Source organism: Glycine soja, chromosome 11 (genome assembly GCF_004193775.1).
Source record: "Glycine soja cultivar W05 chromosome 11, ASM419377v2, whole genome shotgun sequence".
Taxonomy (NCBI): Eukaryota; Viridiplantae; Streptophyta; class Magnoliopsida; order Fabales; family Fabaceae; genus Glycine; species Glycine soja.
In genome coordinates, this window is record NC_041012.1 from 50030939 (window position 1) to 50055599 (window position 24661).

General features: G+C 35.2%; 2 protein-coding genes and 1 long non-coding RNA gene across 7 annotated transcripts; 2 read left to right on the top strand and 1 right to left on the bottom strand.

Moving 5' to 3' along the window:
- Positions 1-1116: 1116 nt before the first annotated feature.
- On the top strand, positions 1117-16868 carry LOC114376178 (V-type proton ATPase subunit a1-like). 3 transcript variants are annotated; one of them, XM_028334144.1, is made up of 19 exons: positions 1119-1180; positions 1271-1541; positions 2861-2905; positions 8290-8412; positions 8587-8694; positions 9013-9126; positions 9235-9408; positions 9586-9723; positions 10350-10457; positions 10607-10714; positions 10806-10954; positions 11646-11799; positions 12677-12837; positions 13795-14001; positions 14090-14273; positions 14368-14451; positions 14815-15011; positions 15099-15158; positions 16027-16868. In XM_028334144.1, the coding sequence occupies exons 2-19, from the start codon at positions 1398-1400 to the stop codon at positions 16229-16231; spliced, it is 2463 nt and encodes an 820-aa protein (XP_028189945.1). In that variant the 5' UTR covers positions 1119-1180; positions 1271-1397; the 3' UTR covers positions 16232-16868. The 3 variants fall into 3 exon arrangements, with proteins under 3 accessions (XP_028189947.1, XP_028189945.1, XP_028189946.1); XM_028334145.1 differs by lacking the exon at positions 1119-1180 and adding an exon at positions 5083-6334 and having other exon boundaries at positions 1472-1541; XM_028334146.1 differs by lacking the exons at positions 15099-15158; positions 16027-16868 and having other exon boundaries at positions 1117-1180; positions 14368-14473; positions 14815-14931.
- Positions 16869-17962: 1094 nt separating this feature from the next.
- Positions 17963-19425, bottom strand: LOC114374315. The gene is made up of 3 exons (XR_003658540.1): positions 19329-19425; positions 19027-19151; positions 17963-18600 (listed from the first exon to the last, which is right to left on the bottom strand). It is a non-coding gene; the product is annotated as an uncharacterized LOC114374315 (long non-coding RNA).
- A 10-nt stretch (positions 19426-19435) lies between these two features.
- On the top strand, positions 19436-22780 carry LOC114374313 (DDB1- and CUL4-associated factor 8-like). 3 transcript variants are annotated; one of them, XM_028331946.1, is made up of 5 exons: positions 19438-19773; positions 20074-20325; positions 21070-21213; positions 21299-21988; positions 22200-22780. In XM_028331946.1, the coding sequence occupies exons 1-5, from the start codon at positions 19639-19641 to the stop codon at positions 22443-22445; spliced, it is 1467 nt and encodes a 488-aa protein (XP_028187747.1). In that variant the 5' UTR covers positions 19438-19638; the 3' UTR covers positions 22446-22780. The 3 variants fall into 3 exon arrangements, with proteins under 3 accessions (XP_028187748.1, XP_028187747.1, XP_028187749.1); XM_028331948.1 differs by having other exon boundaries at positions 19617-19726; XM_028331947.1 differs by lacking the exon at positions 21070-21213 and having other exon boundaries at positions 19436-19773.
- Positions 22781-24661: the final 1881 nt, after the last annotated feature.

The following is a 24661-nucleotide window of genomic DNA, read 5'->3' on the forward strand; positions in this document are numbered from 1 at the left end:
AGGGGGATGGAGGTCGTGTCCACGGCGGAGGAGAAGGAAGAAGGGGGCCACAGGAAGAAGGAAGAAAAAGAAGGGCTTAGGAGAGAGGGAGGAAAAAAAAAAGAAAAAAAAGAAGAGGAGAGAGATTGAAGGACATAAATGAAAATAGGAGAGAGAAAAAAATATATTTAAGAGTGAGGTCTATGCGAAACTTATAAAAAATTATTTAAAATCTTAATGTGAGATTTATTATTAAAGAAAAAAATGAAACAAATCTGACAAGATCTTCAATTTTACATGACGCTATAAAGTTTATCAAAAAGTGATCTAAAATCTTAATTTGAGATTTATTAGTAAAATTGTTCTAAGTGGAACATGGTCTTTCATACAATGGTATTAATTTTAGTAATAGGTGGTTTAATTTTTACACAAAACTATTTTCATATTAGTACTTGAGAGTGAGTAGATGTATTTTTAAAATTTTTTATGGTAAAGTGTACGTATTTATAAATGTGATAATTCTTATGTATATACCTAATAAGTCTTTCAGGAAAAAGAAAAAGTCTTCAGTATAAAAAAAGACTAATAAGTCTAGAGATCATTTGCATCCTCTTTTTCTACCCTCTTCTTGTATTGTTATTTGTTTCCCATAAAAAAAAATGAAACTTATGAACCCCAGTAATATAATTTCGCTATGGTACTTGATATGGGCTAATATTTTTTGATGCGTTGATATGGGCTATATAATGGACTACATATAACTGAATTGCTTGTTTCAACTTTACATTTTCATTCAATACATAAACATAAAACTAGTACAGAGTTCTAAATAAACTAAAAACAAAAGTGACTTAGCTTTGAATCCACACCAAAACATCTTAGTCATTTTCACACACATATTGACGTCTGTTTTAAATTTTGAATATATGCAATTAATCATTATTTAAAATTTTTAAAAAATATTATTAAAATATAACCAAACACATTTTTAAATACAATACATAATAAAATTCATAGTCATAATTATTTTCAAATTTTAAAAATTAACATACATAACATGTTTATTTTTTTCAAATTAATAAAATGAAAGTCATCCTTTACATTTACGCATTACGCCATTGACGGCCAAAATCACATTTACAGAGCCATTAAATTATGATATATGACCGCACCGTCACCCTGTGCATTCGTACCGGACAAGGTTGGGGAATTTTTACTGAGAACAACGACCGCTTATATATATATATATATAAATATTTGTCCCACTTATTTTTTTTAATATTTTCGACAGACTTTTGCGAGACACCGAAATGTTCCGATTCTAATTGCAGTCGTGGAGGGGAAACTGAAAGCAGAGTATTCTTCTTCTTCTTCTTTTCTCGAAATTAAACGCGGTTCAGATCCATTTTCTGGAGAAAATGGAGCAGTTCATCGATAACTTGCCGCCGATGGATCTGATGCGGTCGGAGAAGATGACCTTCGTTCAGCTCATCATCCCCGCCGAGTCCGCGCACCGCGCCATCTCCTATTTAGGCGAACTCGGCCTTCTCCAATTCCGCGACGTAAGTTCTCTTCCTGATCCAACCTCGCTTCTTCTAGATTCCGATTTTCCTTCGCTTCTTTTCTTCTTTGATTTCGTGTTCGAGGTGTTCTTTGAGCTGAGTGTGCAGTTTTTGTGTTTGTGCTTGCCTGCGTTACTGCGTAGCTTGTATTAGTTGGTTATTTTGTTCGAGTGTTTGTTGAATTGAGGGCGTGCGTCTAGGAATGACGAAAATGCAGCACTGCAGGATTCAATATTGAATGCAGATTTGAAGAAATCCATTGCTGCTGCGCGGATTTGTTGACGAGCTAGTGTTGTTGATTCGGATGTTGGATCCTTCGTGCTGAGCTGTTCGTGCTAAATGATCTTATGACGTGTGGCTTGAAATGTTGAATGTAATTATGGTTTGAAACTTAGGAGGTGTGAATTTAGTTGCATTGCAGGCTTCTTGAGTCTAATGCCGGTTATATGGATTATGGAACACGTAAAATGTGGATAAGATAACTTAGATAAGTTTTTGATAATTAGGTTCTGAAGCTATGATGTTTCTTCTTCCTTGTTGAAGGCAGTTAATTCTTGTATAATTTGGTTCAGATATGATGACTGCAGTTCGGGTTCCAACTTGCATCCACCTAGTAGATCACTACTCTCTTTTGAAACCTTCTTAATTGGCTTCCCTGTTAAGTTAGATCATGTCAATGCGTATTCAAATGCTGTAGTTAACTCTGAATTCCTGTAGTAATTTAATTCAGAACATAATGGTTTCACTTATGGTTGACTATGTTCATTACTCACGTCTTATTGTGTCAGGGACTATTTTTGTTTAGAATTGTTGTTGTTGTTATTAGTATATGTCATTAGCATCTGTTTTAGAATGTTATAAGAGGACTCTCGTTCAGTAGTTGGTTTAAAACTGGTAGAGATCTGTCCACGCAACATGTGAGAATTGGTATATGTCTTGAGAGTTGTAGCACTTTTGAGTTCAAGATCTAGGCTGTGCATTATTGGATATGCTGGATTTAAAAAAGGAATTATGTTAGTTTTCCAATTCTTTTCTATTCTCTCAAACGCTTGGGGATATTTTTTGACTTTTCAATGCTGCATCTTTGTAATATCATATATCATATACAATTCTGTGTTCCTATTTATAAAGATATTTTGGGTGCAATTTTGATGGCCATTTAAGAAATATTCAAAGTTCAAACTAAATTTTTTCCCTCCTTGTATAGTAGAAATACTTTTTGGCCTTCTAAATTTTATTGATTGGATGTTGCGGGTGTAAATGTTTTCTATGGTCTGTCATGATTGCAGTTCTTATGGGCACTGTTTTCTTGTTTGCAGTTAAATGCTGATAAAAGCCCCTTTCAGAGAACATTTGTTAATCAGGTAATCTTCATTGCACAAATGAGAATTCCTGTCGCATTCTGAATACCTTGAATCTTCACAATTTTTTGAAACTGTAGCTTATTCGTATAATGTGTATATTAGTCTGCAGTTGGGATTTGAGAGTTCTCTATTATGCAGGCAATTTTTTTAAGTTGTTATACCATGTCCTTCTATGACTGAATTTATAACTTGATTTGTTTTGAAAAAATATAATTAAAAAGGCATAATTAATATAGTAGGTTACTTCACGTGAATCAGATTATAATACCTCAATCGTCAAATTTTGATTTTAAAATACTGAAGAAGTATGTTCAACTTTGGGGGAAGAGTTAGATTTTCTTTTTTCTGGTGGGCTATCTTTTATAGAAATTGTGCAGAGGTGCAGAGCTTGTTGCCTATTTTAATTTATATTTGGATTGGATTTACTGTTACAATCATGATTGGTGTTGGAATTACACACATTGTATGGGGAGTTGTTCCTCGCATTGTATGGGTAATTGTTCCAAAAAAGAATAGTTATTAATGTACCTAGATAGTCACATATTCATGTATTTAGGAATTCATATGCATGTACATAGGTACTAGAACTTCATTAATATTCTTGTAAATTTCACATTGTATTTATTCCCTAAGTCTATATAAATATAGATCAACTGAGTGGGTTAAACACTCAAGCATTTCACAACCTCTAGTCTCTTCAATATGGTATCAGAGCCACCTTGTTTGTTCTTTAAAGGTTTCTGCATCTGGTCAGTAGAACCTAAAGTCCCCTCTTTGTCCCTTTGTCCAAACAACAGCCTCAATATCCAAAAGTCCTTTCCACTGACCTGCCCACTATCCAAGGCCGCCTTGGTCACCCTCACCAAAAATCGCTGGCCTCTCCTCTTCCTTCCTAAGTGATCAATTCTTCGATTAGACAACTCTTTGACAAGTGCTGAAATGGCTTCAGACTCTCAGAAAATTGATAGTCTTGCCTTCTCTATCTCTGGAACACCAACAATCACTTCAAAAAAATTGAATGGAAAAAATTATTTAGCATGGTCAGCCTCTATTGAACTTTGGTTTCTTGACCAAGGTTATCATGAACATCTAGAGCAATCCTCAGAAAAGATTTCAGAAGACAAACGCGAGCAGTGGAAGAAATTTGATTATCAACTTTGTGCTCTCTTGTGGCAGTCTGTTGAGCCAACTATATTGACAAATTTCAGAGCCTTCAAAACTTGTTATTCTTTTTGGAAAAAGACACAAAGTGTTTTTGCTAATGACATTCAACAATTGTATGATGCTGCTCAGAAATTGACCACTCTTAAACAAACTGATCATGACATGGTTGCCTATGCTTTGAAAGCCCAATCTGTAGTGGAGGAGTTAAAATTATCATTGGAAGCCGATAAACTTGAAGACATAAAGACGGAACTTGATAATCTATATATGGTGTTGGTACTACGTGGGATGCATCCCGATTTTGATCATATTCGTGACCAAGTCTTAACTGGCCAAGAAGTTCCTTCTCTAAAGAATTTAATTACCCGGCTCCTTCAAGTCCCTCACCAAAAATAGGAGGAAATTCAGTTGATAGTATTGAAACTTCTACCAGGGTATCTAATCGAGGGGGACGAGGTGGTCGTGGAAACCGAGGAGGACGAGCTGGAAGAGGAGGTTGCCTTCAATGTTCTTACTGTAAGAGAGTGGGTCACACACAAGACACTTGTTATTCTATTCACGGATTCCCCGGAAAATCGGTGAATATTTCAAAGTCTGAAACATCTGAGATAAAGTTTTCGAAGGCTGACTATCAAGAGTATCTCCAGCTAAAAGCTGCCAAGGAATCTCAAACATCATCTTCTATAAGTAGTCATAACTCCACTGCCTGCATTTCCCAATCTGGTAATAATCAAAGTCCATGGATAATTGATTCAGGTGCTTCTGATCACATTGTTGGTAATAGTTCTTTATTTTTATCCCTCTTTCCTCCTAAAATTCCTCATTTCATTACTTTAGCCAATGGTTCTAGAGTTGCAACAACAGGAATTGGCCATGTATCACCCACTTCTTCTTTGTCTTTAAACTCTGTTTTCCTCATACCTGGTTGTCTTTTCAATATAATATCTCTTAGTTAGCTTACTCGTTCTTGTAATTGTTCAGTAACATTTGATGCTAACTCCTTTGTCATACAGGAACGTGGTATGGGTCGAACGATTGGTGTAGGACATGAATCTCATGGTCTTTACTACCTCAAGCCTAATCTTTCTTGGGTTTGCAGTGCTGCCACATCACCAAAGCTCCTTCATGAACGTTTGGAACACCCACATTTATCTAAATTAAAAATAATGGTTCCGAGCCTTGAAAAAATAAAGGACCTATTTTGTGAGTCATGTCAACTAGGAAAGCATGTCCGTTCTTCTTTTAGGCATGTTGAAAGTCGTGTTGATTCCCCTTTTTCGGTTATTCACTCTGATATATGGGGTTCTAGTCATGTTACGTCTATAGGTTATAGATATTTTGTTACTTTCATTGATGAATTTTCTCGATGCACTTGGGTTTTCTTAATGAAAGAGCAATATGAAATTTTGTCCATTCTCACTTCTTTTATTAATGAAATTAAAACTCAGTTTGGTAAGACAATTAAGATCCTTAGGAGTGATAATGCGAAGGAATATTTTTCTTCTGCTATTTCTTCTTTTTTGTCAGCGCAGGACATTCTCCATCAGTTCTCTTGTTCTCATACTCCTCAACAGAATGACATTGCCGAAAGGAAGAATAGACATCTTGTTGAGACTGCTCGGACATTATTACTTCATGCCAATGTACCTGTCCGGCATTGGGGTGATGCAGTTTTGACAGCCTGTTTTTTGATAAATCGGATGCCTTCTTCCTCTATTAAAAATAAAATACCACATTCTATTTTGTTTCCTAAAGAACCATTGTTTCATGTTGATCCACGTATTTTTGGATGCACCTGTTTTGTTCATAACTTGTCTCCAAGTCTTGATAAGCTTGCTGCTCGAGCCATCAAATGTGTTTTCCTATGATATTCCAGATTACAGAAAGGTTACCGATGTTACTCTCCTGTTCACAATCGTTATTATATCTCTGCAGATGTAATTTTTTTTGAAGAAAAACCATACTTTGCTCCCTCCATGGTTGAGTCCAATACTCTTCAAGAAGTTTTTCCTATTCCCTATCTTGGTCCATCACCTTCTTTGCAAGAATCAGAGTCAACTGTAGATTCTACCATAGATATTCCTGACAATCCTCCACTTGAGCAGACTCAAAGATCACCCATCGTATATCGACGTTGTCCTCGAATTCCTGACGCAGAACTTGAAGGTAATGAAAGACCAGCTGAATCATGTCTTACTCCAGCAGACAACCCGACCATGGACCTACCCGAAGAGAATCTTAATTTGCCCATTGCTCTTAGGAAAGGTATTCGGTCTACACGTAATCCTTATCCTATTTATAACTTCTTAAGTTATCATCGTTTCTCTTCTTCGTACCATTCTTTTGTTTCCTCTTTATCTTCTGTTTCTCTTCCAAAAAATCTTTGTAAAGCACTTGATCATCCAGGATGGCGACAAGCCATGATTGATGAAATGCAGGCTTTGGAGTATAATGGTACTTGGGAGCTAGTTCCTCTTTCCCAGGAAAGAAACCTGTGGGCTGTCGATGGGTATATGCTATAAAAGTTGGGGCCAATGGACAGATTGATCGCCTCAAAGCTCGATTGGTAGCCAAAGGTTATACCCAGATTTATGGCCTAGATTATGGAGATACTTTCTCCCCTGTGGCTAAAATTACTTCTGTTCGACTCTTTCTTGCCATAGCTGTTATTCGTCATTGGCCACTGTATCAGTTAGATATTAAAAATGCATTTCTACATGGGAAATCAGAAGAGGAGATTTATATGGAGCAACCACTAGGATTTGTTGCTCAGGGGGAGTCTAGCTTGGTTTGCAAACTTCGGAGGTCTCTTTATGGACTCAAACAATCCCCACGAGCTTGGTTTGAAAAATTCAGCTCAGTTGTTCAGGCTTTTGGGATGAAACGAAGTGAAGCAGACCATTCAGTTTTTTTATTGTCATACCTCATCAAGTAGATGTGTTTACTTGGTGGTCTATGTAGATGATATAGTCATCATAGGAAATGACTAAGAAAAAATTGCTCAACTGAAGGAACATTTATTTAGTCATTTTCAGACTAAGGATTTGGAAAAACTTAAATATTTTCTTGGAAATGAAGTTGCTCAGTCAAAAGATGGGATTATCATCTCTCAAAGGAAGTATGCGTTAGACATACTTAAAGAAACTGGTATGTCAGATTGTAGACCAATTGATAGTCTCATGGATCCAAATCAAAAATTGCTACCCAATTAGGGGGAGCCTTATTCTGATCCTAAAAGATATTGGAGATTGGTTGGGAAACTTATCTACCTCACTATTACAAGGCCAGATATTTCCGTTGCAGTTGGAGTGGTGAGTCAATTCATGCAATCTCCTCATAATGATCATTGGGATGCAGTAATTCGAATTTTGAGATACATTAAAAGGACCCTAGGACAAGGACTACACTATGAAGACAAAGGAAACACTCAAATAGTTGGATTTTGCGATGCAGATTGGACAGGATCACCCATTTTGATAGGCGTTCCACTTCAGGATATTGTGTGTCTATTGGAGGAAATCTTGTCTCATGGAAGAGTAAGAAGCAAAATGTTGTTGCAAGGTCTAGTGCAGAGGCTGAATATAGAGCTATGGATGGAGCCACATGTGAGCTCATTTGGATTAAACAACTTCTTCAAGAATTGAAGTTTGGAATTATTCAACAAATGAAGCTATGTTGTGATAATCAGGCAGTCCTACATATAGCTTCTAATCCAATATTCCATGAGAGAACTAAACATATTGAGATTGATTGTCATTTTGTCTGGGAGAAAGTCCTTTCTAAGGAAGTTATTACTGAATTCGTTAGTTCTAATGATCAACTAGCAGACATCTTTACAAAATCTCTAAGGGGACTAAGAATTCAAAATATTTGTTCCAAGCTTGGAGCATTTGACTTATATGCTCCAACTTGAGGGGGAGTGTTGGAATTACATACATTGTATGGGGAGTTGTTCCAACAAAGAATAGTTATTAATGTACCTAAGTAGTCACATATTCATGTATCTAGGAATTCACATGCATGTACATAGGTACTAGAACTTCATTAATATTCTTGTAAATTTCACATTGTATTTATTCTTTAAGTCTATATAAATATAGATCAGCTGAGTGGGTTAAGCCCTCAAACATTTCACAACCTCTAGTCTCTTCAATAATTGGGATAATATTTTTTTCTTTTTACCCTTATTACTAATATTAACTGCATTTCTCTTTTGGCAGGTAAAGCGATGTGGAGAAATGTCAAGAAAGCTACGATTCTTCAAGGATCAAATCAGTAAAGCTGGTCTAATGTCTTCTTCTCGTACTGAATTGCAACCCGATATAGACTTGGAGGATTTAGAGGTCTCTTTCTATTTTTCATTTTTTTTTCTCAGATATGATTATTGTCTTAGGGTTAGAATTCAAGTTACATGCTGTCAAGTTATCAACAATAACACTCAGCGGTTGCCAGTTTGCTTGAGGATTTTAACTCTTAAATCTGACAATATAGTTTTTTGTTGGCTTTCTTTTTGCCAGATACAACTTGCTGAACATGAACATGAGCTGATTGAAATGAACTCTAATAGTGACAAACTTCGGCAATCCTATAATGAACTCCTAGAATTCAAAATTGTATTACAAAAGGTATATTTTTTGTTAAGCATATTCCAGCCAGGTTAATTTTAAAGTACTGAAGGTGTCTCTGTGTTTCCTGTTATTTTGGTTACATTAATGTCCCCTTTAAAGTTCAGTTAGTAAAAAATGGTCTTTCTGATCATAATTTAGCATTAGTTATTTATTTTTATATTATTTTATCTGTTTTAATTTTTAATGTTTCCATCAAATTCCAATTCTGTATTTGTTTTTAGTTCATGAATGCACCCTGTTCTTTTAATGAATAAAATGTTTCCTCTATGCCTTCTGCCATGTATTCACCATATTGTTTTTTTGGGTAAATTTCAGGCATGTGGTTTTCTTGTTTCCAATCATAGCCGTGTGGTTTTAGATGAAAGAGAACTACGAGAGAATGTATATTCAAATGATGCCTATGTTGAGACAGTATCTTTGCTTGAACAGGTTTGTTGTAGCATCCTTTATCACCCTTCATAAGTGCATATACTGTTACTAGTTTTTAAAATTTATTTCATCCAGTAAGTGCACTATTCTAAATTGTTTATATGACAGGAAATGAGGCCTCAGTCATCAAACTCGTCTGGTTTAAGATTTATCAGTGGGATTATTTGTAAATCCAAGGTTCTTAGGTTTGAAAGGATGTTGTTTCGTGCTACGAGAGGCAATATGCTTTTCAATCTGGCACCGGCTGATGAACAAATCATGGATCCTGTTTCAGCTGATATGGTTTTCTTCCTTCTTATTACTTCTAAGAATATTGATAATTGGGATCTTTTTTTCCTTTTTTCCATTTTCAATCTGCATTTATCATTTTGAGCTATCATGTTCCCTGTTGGTTTATATTCCCATTGATGTATTCTTTATCTGCACAATGACTCAGACCCCAGTGATTTCCTTTTTCAGATTGAAAAAACAGTGTTTGTTGTGTTTTTCTCTGGGGAACAAGCAAGAACCAAGATTCTGAAAATTTGTGAGGCATTTGGTGCAAATTGTTATCCTGTTCCTGAAGATATTAGTAAGCAGAGGCAAATAACTAGAGAGGTGAGTGTGCTTGCTTAGCAAGATGTTATTTCTGGTCTCATCAATTATGTTTATTTTTTCATTATGACATATGGGCAAAGTGTACTCAAAATAAATTTGGGTTTTTTATTGCTACAGGTTTGACAAGAGAATATTTTTGCTGTTGTTTAAGCTAAACACTTCAATAATAATTTTGAAATTTTGGTTTTTAGCCGTGCCGAATGCCGTCATGTGATCCATGTAGCCGACCTCATTAGTTGGATAAGACTTTGTTGTTGTTAAGCTAAATACTTTGGAACTTATAGCATTGCTCTTGAACTACAGCCTTGTTTTTTTATTAGTGGCATACTTGTACCTAATTATCCAGGGATCTTGTTTTGCAATCCAAGAAGTTTTGTTTAGATACTCTTTAGTTTTTTGGTATGTTTTGCCATCAATTTTTTTCAAGGGATCTTTTCAAGCAATATACCATTCAGGATTATCAGATAGTATGTGTGTGATAAAAGTAGTTTTTATATTCAATTGAATTCAACTGTACCTTATGCTTTATGTTCCCGATGAGGATTTATGTTTCACCTTTTGTGACTACAAATATGGAGAGTTGGAAATATGTGGCTTATGGTTGAAAAGTTTATTTTTGGGTACAGGTTTCATCACGTCTTACGGACTTAGAGGCAACTTTGGAAGCTGGGATTAGGCACCGAAACAAGGCTCTAGCTTCTGTTGCAGACCATCTAGCAAAATGGATGAACATGGTAAGATTTTGCTTCTTGTGTCTTGTTGTGTGAGATATTTATTCTGACTGTGTTTTAACTACATATCAATCCTAATATCTGATCAACATGTAGAAGTAATGGATATCTATTTTGAACCAATAGATCTTATCCTTATCACCTTGTCCTAGGTAAGAAGAGAGAAGGCTGTGTATGATACGCTGAACATGTTAAACTTTGATGTCACAAAAAAATGTCTTGTTGGAGAGGGCTGGTGTCCTCTGTTTGCAAAAACACAGGTATTTTTTTATTTCCCAAATTTTTGAGGAATTGAAAACATCTTCAATGTAACATTATCTAATAAAGAGCCTGCATTTAATGATTTCCCAGATGCAGGAGGCACTGCAACGTGCAACTTTCGATAGCAATTCTCAAGTTGGCATAATCCTCCATCCAATGGATGCAGTGGAATCACCACCTACATATTTTAGGACCAACACTTTCACAAATCCTTATCAAGAAATTGTTGATGCATACGGGTGAGCCTAATTAATATTGGCAGTGTTTAGTTACTTTACTAGCAACAACATGAATTATTAAATGTCTTGAAGTAATTTTTAGGAGTGCTTTATAGTGCATTGTTTTACCTGAAGTTAGAAAATTGTGTGATATGCTAGTGTGTGTTCTACCTCTAACATGTAGTGCTTATTTCTTGAATAGATTAACTTTCAGTGAAATAAACCTATATCTCTGAGTTCTTGATAGTATATTTCTAATGAAGTTTGTTTTACTAATCTCCCAATGAAGTCAACAAATTAGAATTGTCTTATAGGTGGGTATTTGAGTGCATTTAGATAAGTGAAGAAGGATAACAAAGCTTTGTATATTAACTCATCTCTGTACTGTACAAAAATAACATTTGCAGACAGGAAAGTGTGAGAGTTGTCTCCTTTCTCCACTCTTTTTCTGTTTTTAAAGTTTAAACTTGTTTGTGGATCTGAATTTCTGTCCAAGGGGTTTCAAAACTTCCTTAGCAGTTAAATCATGTGGTATTACTATGGTATGTTTATATTGGTTGAAGGTTTTTTTTTTTTAAAAAAAAATTCTGGATTGATTCTAGGGTTGTACCATGGTGGATACAAATTATCTAGCTTACTAGCTATTTATTCTCGCTATATAATAAATTCATGACAACTGATTAGATTCCTAATTGGCCCTTTTACTTGGCAGTGTTGCAAGATACCAAGAAGCAAATCCTGCAGTTTACACAACTGTTATATTCCCTTTCCTGTTTGCTTTGATGTTTGGGGACTGGGGTCATGGAATTTGCCTGTTGCTAGGAGCATTGGTTCTTATAGCACGTGAAAACAAGCTCAGCACACAGGTAAATTCAGTCCAACTGTATTACAATAAAATAATAATGGAAATGCACCCAAAGTAATGTTGATGATGATGATGGAAGGATCAAGCCAAACATATATAAGGGGAATGCGATATATTGTGGTTCATCTTTGTTGATAAAAAAATTTAGTTGAGATATATCACATTTGAATGTTCCTTTTCCTTCTAACTTTAACTTGCATCGTTGTGGTTGGTGTTCAAAGAATAATGTTAATGAAGCTTTATATGTTAGCTGCTGAGTATTTAGTGTTTAGTATGGCGATCAAATCCCCATTTTTGGGCCCAGTAAGCCTCCAGTTTTGGTGTACCAAAGAAAAAAGAGGAGCAGCAATCATAAGGGCAGGATGGTAATTATGGTGGAGTTTGTTAGAGAGGAGCAGCCTAGCAGAATGGACAGGCGGTGGCAAATCAGTGGTGAAAGGAGTGTGGAAATTATTGCGAGTGGAGGGAATATGAGGCAGGGAGGGAGGGAGTACAATCAGAATAGGCATAAAATGTGTAAGGGGATTCTGGGAGGGTTTGGCATGGGGCAGAGTAGCATTACTTATCTGATTTTATCTCTGTTTTTCCATTACTCTGTTATTCATCTTGTGTCTGTTACTGTATGTAGAGAACTACTCTATGATTTCCCTGTTATTCCAGTGTGAATACCAGGTTCTATCAGTATGATTTAGCTACAAGGTGGATTTTGTTTTTTTGGATGCTAGGTATTTCTTTACCCTTAAATATCTTGAAAATTGAAATAATTCTAAAATAGTCCATACAGGTGCAAGTAGAGAGTCAAAATATCTTTACTTTTATTCTGTTCTTGGCATTGCATTTAATACCTAACAATTTTTTTTTTTTTTATTTTCTGCCAGAAACTTGGAAGCTTTATGGAGATGCTATTTGGTGGCCGCTATGTGCTTCTTCTAATGGCACTATTTTCAATCTATTGTGGCTTAATCTACAATGAATTTTTTTCTGTTCCTTTTCACATATTTGGTGCATCAGCTTACAAATGCCGCGATAGTTCATGCAGGTGTTCTATTTGTCTCTTTGAGTCTATGATTTTGGTGTTGGTTAAATGTTTTTTGTCTTAATATCTAGTTATATAATGGCTTACATATTGATGCAATACATTTCCCTTTCCTTTCATGATACACACACAAACACACATATATATAATTGACGGTTCATTCATTTTCTTGCTCATCCCCCCCCCCCCCTCTCCCATTTTTCCTGCTCTTTTGCATGACTATCTTTCCTATCATTTAATGATTGTTTCCTGCCATCTTTTTCACTCATTTCCATTTTTTTTTGCCTATTTTCCACCCATTTGAATGGTTTTTTCCTACCATTTTTTCCACCTATTGTTTCTGTCTATTTGCATGTTTTCTTCCATCTGAATATTTTTTCTTGCTATGTTTTTCCAGCCATTTAAATGATTTTTTCCTGCCAGTTTTTCCATACATTTGGATGGTTTTTCCATGCTCATTTTGTATGTGATCATTCACATCAAAGTTTCTGTGTTGATGATGATTTTGTGGGTTTATGAAATACATGTCATTGGATTGGGGTTATATCATGTGATATTTAGTTAAACAATTTTTTTTAGTATTATTTCTTTAATATTTAATTTGTTTGTATTAATTTACTCTTTTTGTACATAGAATTGATGTAAACTTTAACATATGAAATGCATTTTGAGATTGAAATTTTTGCTGGAATTCTCTGAAAAAAATTCTTGATGATGTTTTATTTTAATAGATATTTGATAACTTATCAAACTGTGCATAGCACATGCAACAAGAGATTAAACTAGTTTGAAAAAGATTGAAGTTTTTTTTTTTTACTTAAGTTAGGTGTATTTGAGTATTTGTATTGGCTAAGAATTAACATTTTGGAACCTATTTTGCAAGTTCTTGTTTTTTTGGTAAGCAACAAGGTTTTAACATTGGTGCTGTGTGATGTTTCATCATTCTTCACCTTTTATCAGGGATGCACATACTATTGGCTTAATCAAATACCAAGATCCATACCCGTTTGGTGTAGATCCCAGCTGGCGTGGAAGTCGATCAGAATTGCCTTTCCTAAACTCTTTGAAGATGAAGATGTCCATTCTGTTTGGTGTGGCACATATGAACTTGGGGATTGTATTGAGTTATTTTAATGCTCATTTCTTTCGAAACTCACTGGATATAAGGTGTCCCACTCTTCTGTCTGACCTGTGAAGTTATTATTATGCTATGCTTTTGGTAATTGATTTAACTTATTCTTTATGTTGCTATTAGGTACCAGTTTGTGCCACAGATGATTTTCCTTAACAGTCTATTTGGGTATCTTTCCCTTCTCATTGTTATCAAGTGGTGTACTGGCTCTCAAGCAGACCTTTATCATGTAATGATATACATGTTTTTAAGCCCCACAGACAATCTTGGCGAGAATCAGTTGTTCTGGGGCCAAAGACCTCTTCAAGTATGAATCTGGTTCTTTTATACATTGTTGCTTAATACTACAAATTATGTTTCCTGTTTTTTCATCATTCCGAATTACTGCTTTTGATGTGCAGATTGTGTTATTGCTTTTGGCTGTAATTGCAGTTCCATGGATGCTCTTTCCAAAACCTTTTATACTAAAGAAGCTTCATACTGAGGTGCCACTTTCACCTGTCTTGTGTATGGTTTTCTTGCTTGAAAGTTTATAATTTTATTCAGCCAGACCACTTTATTGGACCTATGTGTACATGTGCTTGTGGTTTGAGTTTCCTCTTTTTGACTGTGAATACTGCATAAGGTTTTTAAAAATCAACTCTTCTTGAGAACCATTATAAGATTGATTTTCTTTGGAATGAATATGCTTTAGTGCTAAACTACTTATAACTCCTGTCAGTTACGTGGACAGCTTTTCTGGCTATAGTTGTCTTTGTTCCATACTTTTATTGCAGTTAATAATTAAGGAGGTGATGATAAGGAGTTTATCAAGATTATTAATCTATTATCCTGATGACATTGTACAGAGGTTTCAAGGTCGTAGTTATGGTATACTGAATACCTCTGAGGTGGATCTTGAGGCTGAGCCTGATTCTGCCAGACAACATCATCATGAAGAATTCAATTTCAGTGAGGTCTTTGTTCATCAAATGATCCATGCCATTGAATTTGTTCTAGGTTCAGTTTCTAATACAGCATCATATCTTCGTCTTTGGGCATTAAGGTTTGCTCAGTCATGATTCTCTTTCATCGCAATGAATTCCTATATTATGGATTTTTGTTCCTTGGCTGATTTTGTTACCAATTGCAGTTTGGCTCACTCAGAACTTTCTACTGTTTTCTATGAAAAAGTCCTGCTTCTTGCTTGGGGGTAAGTTTGATTTATAAAATGTGTTTTTATTACTTTCAACCTTTTTATTGAGATTTTTCAGTATTGTTTAGCATTATTGGAATATTTAACAAATAAATGTGCTTCCCTTAGTAGAAGATAACGTGTTTGTGATTTTCTTTAGGCTTAAATAAACTTTTGGTCCTTGTAATATACCATTTTTTTTAAAAAAAGTTGGTCCTTATAAAGTTATGTTTTTAAAATGGTCCTTGTAATTTTTTTTATCCTTGCTATTTTGTTTGTCTTTGTAAAATACTCGTTTTTTGTTTTTGTCCTTATAATATGTGAATAATTTGCTTTTTGTCCCTACCATTTTTTTCCGAAGGGCCTAACTCAAAATGAACAAAATGTTTTAAGGACTAAAACCAAAAAATAGATATATTATAAGGACAAAAATGACAAGGACTTCAAAATAATAATAAAAAATTACAAGGACCATTTTAAAATATAAGGACCAAAACCAAAAAAAGGGTATAATACAAGAACCAAAAGTATATTTAAAGTTTAAACCTTTATTTTATAATGTAATCATCATGAAAATTCTGGCTGATGGAATAATTGTAATAAATACTGGTTCTACCTTTAATGCATACTGCATCAGCCACCAGCTAGTTTGGATGAGTGGCTTCTGATTGGTACCTTGTTAAGATTTGGAGTATAACTATTGTCCACGTGTTATGTATATTTTATTTTTACTTCACTTGGAGTTCGTAGAAATTTTAGATATATTGAGAGCTGCATGGATGAAATTATCTATATCTGTAATGTTTGTATTCCATTGTTGCGTTTATATTTTTTATTAATCTTATTCTTTAATCATTAATGTCGTTGCTGGTTTCATGTTAAACAGGTATGACAATCTTGTCATTCGGTTGGTGGGGCTAACCGTTTTTGCCTTTGCAACTGCCTTTATACTACTAATGATGGAGAGTCTTAGTGCTTTTCTTCATGCCCTTCGGCTTCACTGGGTAGAATTTCAAAATAAATTCTACCATGGTGATGGCTACAAGTTCAGGCCTTTTTCATTTGCCTCCTTAACAGAGGATGACGATTGATATTCATGTCTGGTTTCATGGCAAATATATACAAGGATATTTCCACAAGGGAGCATAAAATGAGAATTTGTAGTGTCGGAACCAAATTTGGCGGCTATGGTTGTTAGGCTTGCTTGATGATATTCTTCTTGATATTGACCTAGCAACAAAAATTTCCTGCTCATTTCCCCATGGCTTCGGGGTTGTAACAAGATCGCACTGCCGATGGTCATGGAAGGTATCTCTAACCGAATATTTGCTTTATAGTTTTTTATTATTTTTCTTTTTCTTAGAATAGGAAACGGAAGAGCTAAGGGAAGGGACTGCTTAGAGTAATTTTTGTAAACAAGAGCTGGGATCCATCAGAGTGTAGCTATTGGATTTCGGTTCTTTGGGGTTACATACATATATACATGATGTAGGGCAGGTTTTACTGGGAAATAACCAATTTTCTGAAATTTTCTTGTATTGATAGATGACAAGTTATAGAGCCCCAATTTTTTTTGTAAGGATTGATCAAAGTAAAATACAGACATCTGAAGTTGAATAATGCCATCTGTATGATGCTTGTGTAATGCCTAGTTGGCAACTTACAATTGAAATGTTACTTCCACCATCCCAAGTTGAATAAAATGCAGAGACATTTGTTTAGTTAACTTAGTTAAGTGTTTATTCCATAAGTTAGGATTTATGTCATGATTTGATTATGAAATTTATTGGAATAGATTGTAAATAACTTATTTTGATAGTTTTTTTAAAGAAATTTATCAAAATAAGTTAAAAAGAGCTTCTAAAAGTCATAAATTATTTTTGTGTCTAGATAAGTTTTTTTATAGGGTCTTTCAAATGCCTCCCAAAATATTTTAACTTCTTGGTTTAGTGTGTCGTTTTTCAATGGCATGGATGTTTAATATGTAAACGGAAAAATAATAATGAATTGCTTTCTACTAGATACGTTGATTTACTAAAAGAAATATCAACGCATACTTAATGATTTATCTTATAATGATTTTTTAACTTGAAAAAATTACCATTCAGGTAACCTCTGTAAGAGAGGTCACAACCAGAATAGAATCGACATGGCCAAACCAACAAATGTAATGGAAATGGATAGATGTGCTTCCGGTTGCTTTTGAATTTATTGAACTACACATCTTTTACTTTTGGCTCGTAAATCACAAAATTGCAGTAGTATCAGATGGTGCATGAATATAATTGATATGATAATCAAGACGAGGTGGGTGTGAAGGAGAAGATGAGAAAGTTTTTTCTTTTTTTCTTTTTGATAGAAGAAAGAAAATATTAACCACGTCTAAAGTGCCTAAGAAAAAAAAAACTTTCTATTATTTTCCTAAAATTGTAATTTACATATTATTTTCACAACTTGCCAACATATTTCTTACTCAACCATATCAAATTATAATCCTTTTATCTTTATTTGTGCACTTCATTTATTTAATTGTCTACCTCTTTCTATTTATCCTCTTTTATCCCTATTTTTAATTGAAATTTAATATTTTTGAAAAGAAATTGCCATTAGTTAAAAATAGAACAAAATACACTTGCACTCTAAGTTTTTTTTTTTTCAAATTTCACGTAACAATACTTATTTTTTATTCTTGCACTAATCCGTTTTATGCTAGAAAACATTAAACAAACATCTTATATGTTACACTAATATTCTCTTAACATCTAAAAATATTATATTAACACTCCTTATAAGAGGAATGTTTAAAATTAACAAATTGGTATATTCAGAAAAAAACCAACAAACTGGTATATCTTTAAAGTACTAAGTTTAGACCTCAGAATATCATAAAGTACTTCCTTAACTATAACATCAAAACAGCTTCAACAGTGACAATTTCAAGAGATGACTGAGGTGGCTGAGAATGAACGTTGACGAGCAATTTCTCCAGATTCTGTATGATGGCATGATGGAGAATGATAAAACTGAGGCATGAGCAAGCAACACCCACGGTGGCAAATGTGACGGCAAACCAGCTTGGAGCATTTGCCTTGTTCCCAATGCTTTCCACCACATCATGATCTACCATGTTGTTGAAGCTTGCTAGGAAACTGAAACCTTGTGCTTGTACCATGGAAAGCACAAACATAATAGAAGTTGTGGCACCACATAGATCATCCTCATCAACCTCTGGATATCTTGTTGTTTCGTAGCTAAAGACATTGCATTGACAAATGCAGAACCGAATTCCAAAACAACTGTTATGATGTCGACATAGTCTGGAATTCACCTGTGACTGTTCTGCACTACTTTACACATATGGATGGATGAGGATATGAATCTGATCTAGGAACAGGTATGAAGTATAGTGAACCCCCGATCCATATTCCTTCACGGATGGAACGATAATCACGTGAGTGAGCTGAAAAAAACAATAACATCTGTTAAATCTAATCTCCAAGACTAAAATAAGGATTTTAAAACAAATAGTCAGACGAAAACTCTGCAAACACATGATCTTTCTGCAGTGTTTACATTAAAATGGCTCTATTTCTGGGTTTGGTGTTTCAGTATGATGATCATCAATGCAATTCATTAGACAACACACCAAGTTCTAAAAAAGCACAAGATATTGTCTTTCGTTAATGATAAGTTAATAACAACTGTAAAACGGCTATCGGGTTATTGTCTTTCACTTGTTTCCAAAGAATTAAAAATTGCACCAGATAAAAACCAGATATATAACATGAACAGAAAGAACAACATAATTAAATCACATTCATGTTACTATATTATTTTAAGCTTAATGTGCATGCATACATCAATAAAAAATAGGTTATTGCCTCACCTGATCGGCCTTCCACTCCTGCCAAGCCAGTTTTTAGGTAATTGGTAGGTAAGAGATATGTAATTCCACTATAAATTTTTCCGCTGAAATTGGTGGGGATTTTTTAGGTCTAAACCTCTCTCAACCTAAAAAAATGACGGACAAGAATAAATGTAGTATTCATTACCAAAAAAAAAAAAAGAATAAATGCAGTATTTAACTAACAATAAAGCATGTGTGCCAATTCAGCAAAAAAAGAAGAAGAAGAAGCATGTGTGCCAAAATTAAATTTTAAATTATATCTGACAAAATTAGAAAATTACCTAAAGCACTACTCTGAAAATATCTTCGGATTAATTCCAGATTGGATCGAATCTCCAGCGTAACATATTATAGGCCTTTGTTTTCATGAGATTATAGATATTACACGCACAGACGCAACGCAGCAATCACCGCCGAAAGGGATATCACAATCTCTGTCTACGCAATTGCATATGACGACACGTCGTCGTTTGCGAAAAGCATTAACCACCCAAATTTAGCGTCTTCCACGCTCGTTTGTTGCACCAAAGGAATCATCTACTTCTGTAACTTCAACAAGTAGACGCAACACACTCTGAAAATTTCATCGAAATGGAAAATCTCCATAGCCATAGGGGCATTACTAATGCTACCACTAGTCCTCCACATGGCTTTACAGATATTTTCAGAAGAGAGTTAGGTTTGTCTCATCCCAACAGTTTCGCGCGTCGTTTTTCAGCTTCCGAGGTTTTGCCAATCAATTTCTCTCTGCAATTTGCTTTTCATTTTTGTCTCCCATTTTATCTAATTAATCACCGCCAACTGGCATATAATTCCAGTGGAAATTAGAATTTGAAAAAAATAAAAAACCTCGTGTTTGTATTTCTCTGTGGTACGATACAAGGAAAGTAAAAAGCCTATGCCATGAATCAACTATGATTTGTGTTTTATCATGTGTAAAAGTTAATGTTATTATGTTGTATTGTGACTAAAAAATTCAATGTTATGGAATTTGTCTTATGAGGGTTATTTTGTTTCCACTTGAAGGTCCTTGTGAAGAGCTTGGATTTATATGGGAAGTTGGATGGTCATGAAGGGTGTGTGAATGCAGTGGAATTTAACTCCACCGGTGACATTCTTGTTTCTGGTTCTGATGACCGACAAATTATGTTTTGGAATTGGGAATCCAAAACTAAATTGTTTGCATACCCTTCTGGCCACACAGACAACATATTCCAGACAAAGATTATGCCATTCACCGATGGCTGCCGAATTGTGACTTCTGCTGGTGATGGCCAGGTAAATAAATTTGTGATAGTGTGCATCTAATCAAATATTCTGTTTAGCTCCAAAATAGCAGGCTTGAATTCCCTCTGCTTCCTCTTTTTAGCAATAATTAAACAGGTGTCATTTGATCATGTACTCTATGTCTGTTTATTTTATTCTTATTATGATACTCTTTAGCTTAATATATTTATTATGCTAGAAGAACATCAGATGGAGGGGTCGAGTCTAGCAGAATGGACTAGTCTCATAGAACATGGTGAATCAAGATTTGAATCCCTACTGGCTACTAGGAGAGGTGCTCACATTTAATATCTGATTGCATCTCGAACAAGATTGTCTCAAATACATGTGGGAAACAAAACAAAAAAAGTGATATATTTTCTATCTTTGGAACTAGAAAGGAAACTGGCTGACTAATTTGTTTCTTTTATCATTAAAATTTATCATGTGGAAGTAGAATCTAGCAAAAAGCTGTACTTTGTATTTTATGTGCAACCACAAGTTACTAAATGCTGCCAAACATAAATAGAATGCCACCATAATCAAGCATAACAAATCAAAACTGTTTGTATGAGTTGTCTCCTTCTATTGATTAATTTTATCAAGATATGATGCCTCTTTGTCTGTTATCCAAATGATATTAAAAAATTGCCATACTGATACTCTAGACTCTTCATTTAAGCTCAACCCAACTTATGCTTTTTCTAAAGTGTCTGCTTGAGTCTCCTCCATTGGAAACTGATATTTCCTTTGCAGATAAGGCTTGGCCTTCTCTGGGAGGATGGTAGAGTTGACACTACAATGTTGGGGAAGCACCATGGTTGTGTATACAAGCTTGCTGTGGAGCCTGGAAGTGCCCACATATTTTACAGTTCTGGTGAAGATGGATTTGTTCAACATGTTAGTCAAGTATTATAGCATGTTGCACGTTGAAGCTCCCCTTTATGCTATACCCAAACAGTTATAAGCTTTGTTTCTTTTGCAGTTTGATTTGCGAAGTAATTCTGCTACGAAACTTTTCTGTTGTTCCTCATCAATAGGAAACAATAAGCAGACTCTAAGCAAAGTAGGGTTGAATTCCATTGTGATTGACTGTAGAAATCCATATTACTTTGCTATCGGTGGATCTGATGAATATGCACGTGTTTATGACATGAGAAAATGCCAGTGGGATTCAGCAAGAAATTCAGATCGACCTGTTAACACATTTTGCCCTCTTTACTTAATTGGTTCAAATAATGTCCATATCACTGGATTGGCTTACTCAAGCTTTGGTGAACTCCTTGTTTCTTATAATGATGAGCTCATCTATCTGTTTGAAAAGAATATGCACTCGGATTCTTCACCTTCATCTGCTACATCTGAGGATCCGAAGAATATTCATGAGGCACAAGTTTACTCAGGCCACAGAAATGCACAGACAATTAAAGGAGTGAATTTTTTTGGCCCAAATGATGAATATGTCTTGAGTGGTTCAGATTGTGGCCATATATTCATCTGGAAGAAGAAGGAAGCTAAGCTGGTGAGATTAATGGTAGGTGATCAACATGTTGTAAATCAACTTGAGGCCCATCCGCATATACCTATTCTTGCTACTTGTGGTATAGAAAAAAATGTGAAAATCTGGGCTCCTCTAGGGAATGATATACCTCCACTTCCAGGAAATGTGAAAGAGGTGCTTGCTCTGCTGTCTTTGTTTTTTCCCTCATCCTCTTTCCATTCCTCAACTGCTTTCTTTACTTACAAGTTACAAAGGATATGTTCAATGCTTTTTGTTCTTGCCATAGGATATGTTTAGTGCTTCATAATTGATATGCTGCTTTTGTTCATAAAACCTGCTTTGCATTCTTGATTGCAAGTTTTCTGATTGTTGCAAGTATGACCAGATAATGGAGACAAACAGACAGGGCAGAGAAGACCGATCACGGGTAACCCTTACTCCTGATGTTATAATGCATGTTCTTCGCCTGCAGAGGCGGCAGACATTGGCATATATTGAAAGAAGACATAATAGGGCAGATATTGTGAGTGATGAAGAAGATGCAGAGGGCTACCTTTTAGGATTCTTAGATGGTGATGCCTCTTCTGAAGAGGATTATCCTGGAAATTCCAGAGATTGCAACATTAGCTAAAGCTTAAAGAAGCGGGTTTGGTTGCTTTGCCTGACTAATTCCATAGAAACAGTAAATGATGTTGGCTTCACTGTTTTTCACTAAGCAGTACCATACATGTTTGAAACGTGCGCTAATAAACACCATTGGGGAAACAGTGTGCAGAGGTGTAAAATCTGGATTGTTCTAGTTAAAATTCAGATATTATGATGTGTACAGGTATAAAGTAAGTATAAATGTGATTGGTAACTGAAACTAGTGTAAATTTCATATTGTACAAATAAGTGAATAACCCTGTTCTTTATTTTAGAATGTTGAATGTTAATGGTGTTTTTCATCAATAATCTTTTTCTTTATGAATGAAGTCATCAATTTTCTGCTTTGATTACACGTTTAAAAATATTTGATCCACGAAGAAGCCATAAACCAGCTTCTGCGTTTTTAATCTATTTCGTCATGAAAATAACAGTAAACTTACATTGACAATGTGCCTCCAGACACACTAATATTGATCTAGTTCACTCGCCACAGAAAAGATCGGTCTAATTCCCTCTTTTTATCACATTATGTAAATCAATTTTTTAACTTATTTTGACATTCTAACGTACCTATAACGTAGCCTTCAAGATGATTTTTGAGGCATTGGAAGTGAAGAACTTCGCCAAATCTTGGTGCTTGAAATTTGTTGCTTTAGCCTTCATGTGCATCTATATGAAATTTGTTGTGTTCATTTTAATCACCATATGATAGAAGGCTTCTGGTTTAGGATTTATACAGTTTCTTATTCTGATAAGCTTTCATGCTATATTATGTGAGGAATAATGTTGAGGTTCTATTGATACTTTGGAGCTTGACAGTTCTAGTTTATAAAAAATAATCTTAAGCACCAGCATTTACCGAACGGCAATAGACAATGTTATGATAAGGTATTTCAAGTGGCGATGCTTTGGTGGTGTATATGCCAATTATCTTTAATAGGGTTCATTTACATCCGTGATTGAATTATTTAAGAGTTGCTAAATACTATTGGAACTTCATCTGGACAATGGAGGAGTACACTATTCATATTCCCCCCCCCCCTATAATATTTATGATTAATAACTTAGCTAGAGAATTACTAAGGGCTTTTAAAACAGGCTTAAAGCCCAAAAGATATGTGAAGCCCAGACGCTTTGGTCCGATCTGGGAGCTAGGGTTTTTCTTCATATTTAAGCTGTGGTATACGGGAAAAATCAGATCAAGAAATGGGGTAGGGATTATTGTGGACAAGGAGTGGAAGAAGGATGTCGTGGATGTAAGAAGAGTAGGAGATCGTATCATAGTCTTAAAATTGGTAGTGGGACAGGACACCTTTAATGTTATTAGTGGGTACGCACCTCAGGTTGGGTTAGCAGAACACTTTAAGGTAAAATTTTGGGAGGATCTAGAAGGGGTACTTCAGGATATACCCCAAGGAGAGAAAGTTTTCCTAGGAGGGGATCTCAATGGACATGTAGGTAGCGTGGCTAGAGGTTTTGAGGGGGTGCATGGGGGTTTTGGCCTAGGGGAGATGAATGGGGAGGGTAAATCCATCTTGGAGTTTTCGGAGGCTTCGGATCTTTCTATAGCCAATACATGGTTTAAGAAAAGAGAGGAACATCTTATCACTTACAAAAGTGGAGGGACATGTTCTCAGATAGATTTCTTCCTTATCAGGAAGTCTGATAGGAAGTATTGCTTGAACTGTAAAGTTATCCCGGGAGAGAGCTTGACTACCCAACATAGAGTTTTGGTTATGGATGTAAGAATTAGAGATAGGGCAAAGAGAAGAAGTCCTATGGTAGCACCAAGGATCAAATGGTGACACTTGAAGGGTGAGAAACAAGGAATCTTCCAACAAAAGATATGGGAGGGTTGGTGTGGACAATCACAAGGAAGTGCAAATGATATGTGGAACAAGATGTCCCAAGAGATTATTAAAGTGGCTAAAGAGACGTTGGGTGAATCTAGAGGTTTTGGACCTAGGGGTAAAGAATCGTGGTGGTGGAATGAAAATGTTCAGAGCAAAGTTAGAGTAAAAAAAGAGTGTTTCAAGGAGTGGTCTAGGTGTAGAAATTCTGAAACTTGGGATAAGTATAAGATAGCTAGAAATGAAACCAAAAAGGCGGTGAGTGAGGCAAGAGCCCAAGCTTTTGACGGACTATACCAAGCTCTAGGAACCAGGGACGGAGAAAGATCTATATATAGGCTTGCTAAGG

What these genes read in the sequence shown, in the direction of transcription:
- LOC114376178 (XM_028334144.1), top strand. Translation starts at nt 1,398, where the DNA reads ATGGAGCAGTTCATCGATAACTTGCCGCCGATGGATCTGATGCGGTCG. An exon ending in TAGCAAAATGGATGAACATG is followed by an intron (nt 10,458 to 10,606) that starts GTAAGATTTTGC and finishes ACCTTGTCCTAG; the next exon opens with GTAAGAAGAGAGAAGGCTGT. An exon ending in CTCTGTTTGCAAAAACACAG is followed by an intron (nt 10,715 to 10,805) that starts GTATTTTTTTAT and finishes ATGATTTCCCAG; the next exon opens with ATGCAGGAGGCACTGCAACG.
- LOC114374313 (XM_028331946.1), top strand. Translation starts at nt 19,639, where the DNA reads ATGGAAAATCTCCATAGCCATAGGGGCATTACTAATGCTACCACTAGT. An exon ending in GTCGTTTTTCAGCTTCCGAG is followed by an intron (nt 19,774 to 20,073) that starts GTTTTGCCAATC and finishes TTCCACTTGAAG; the next exon opens with GTCCTTGTGAAGAGCTTGGA. An exon ending in AAGATGGATTTGTTCAACAT is followed by an intron (nt 21,214 to 21,298) that starts GTTAGTCAAGTA and finishes TTTCTTTTGCAG; the next exon opens with TTTGATTTGCGAAGTAATTC.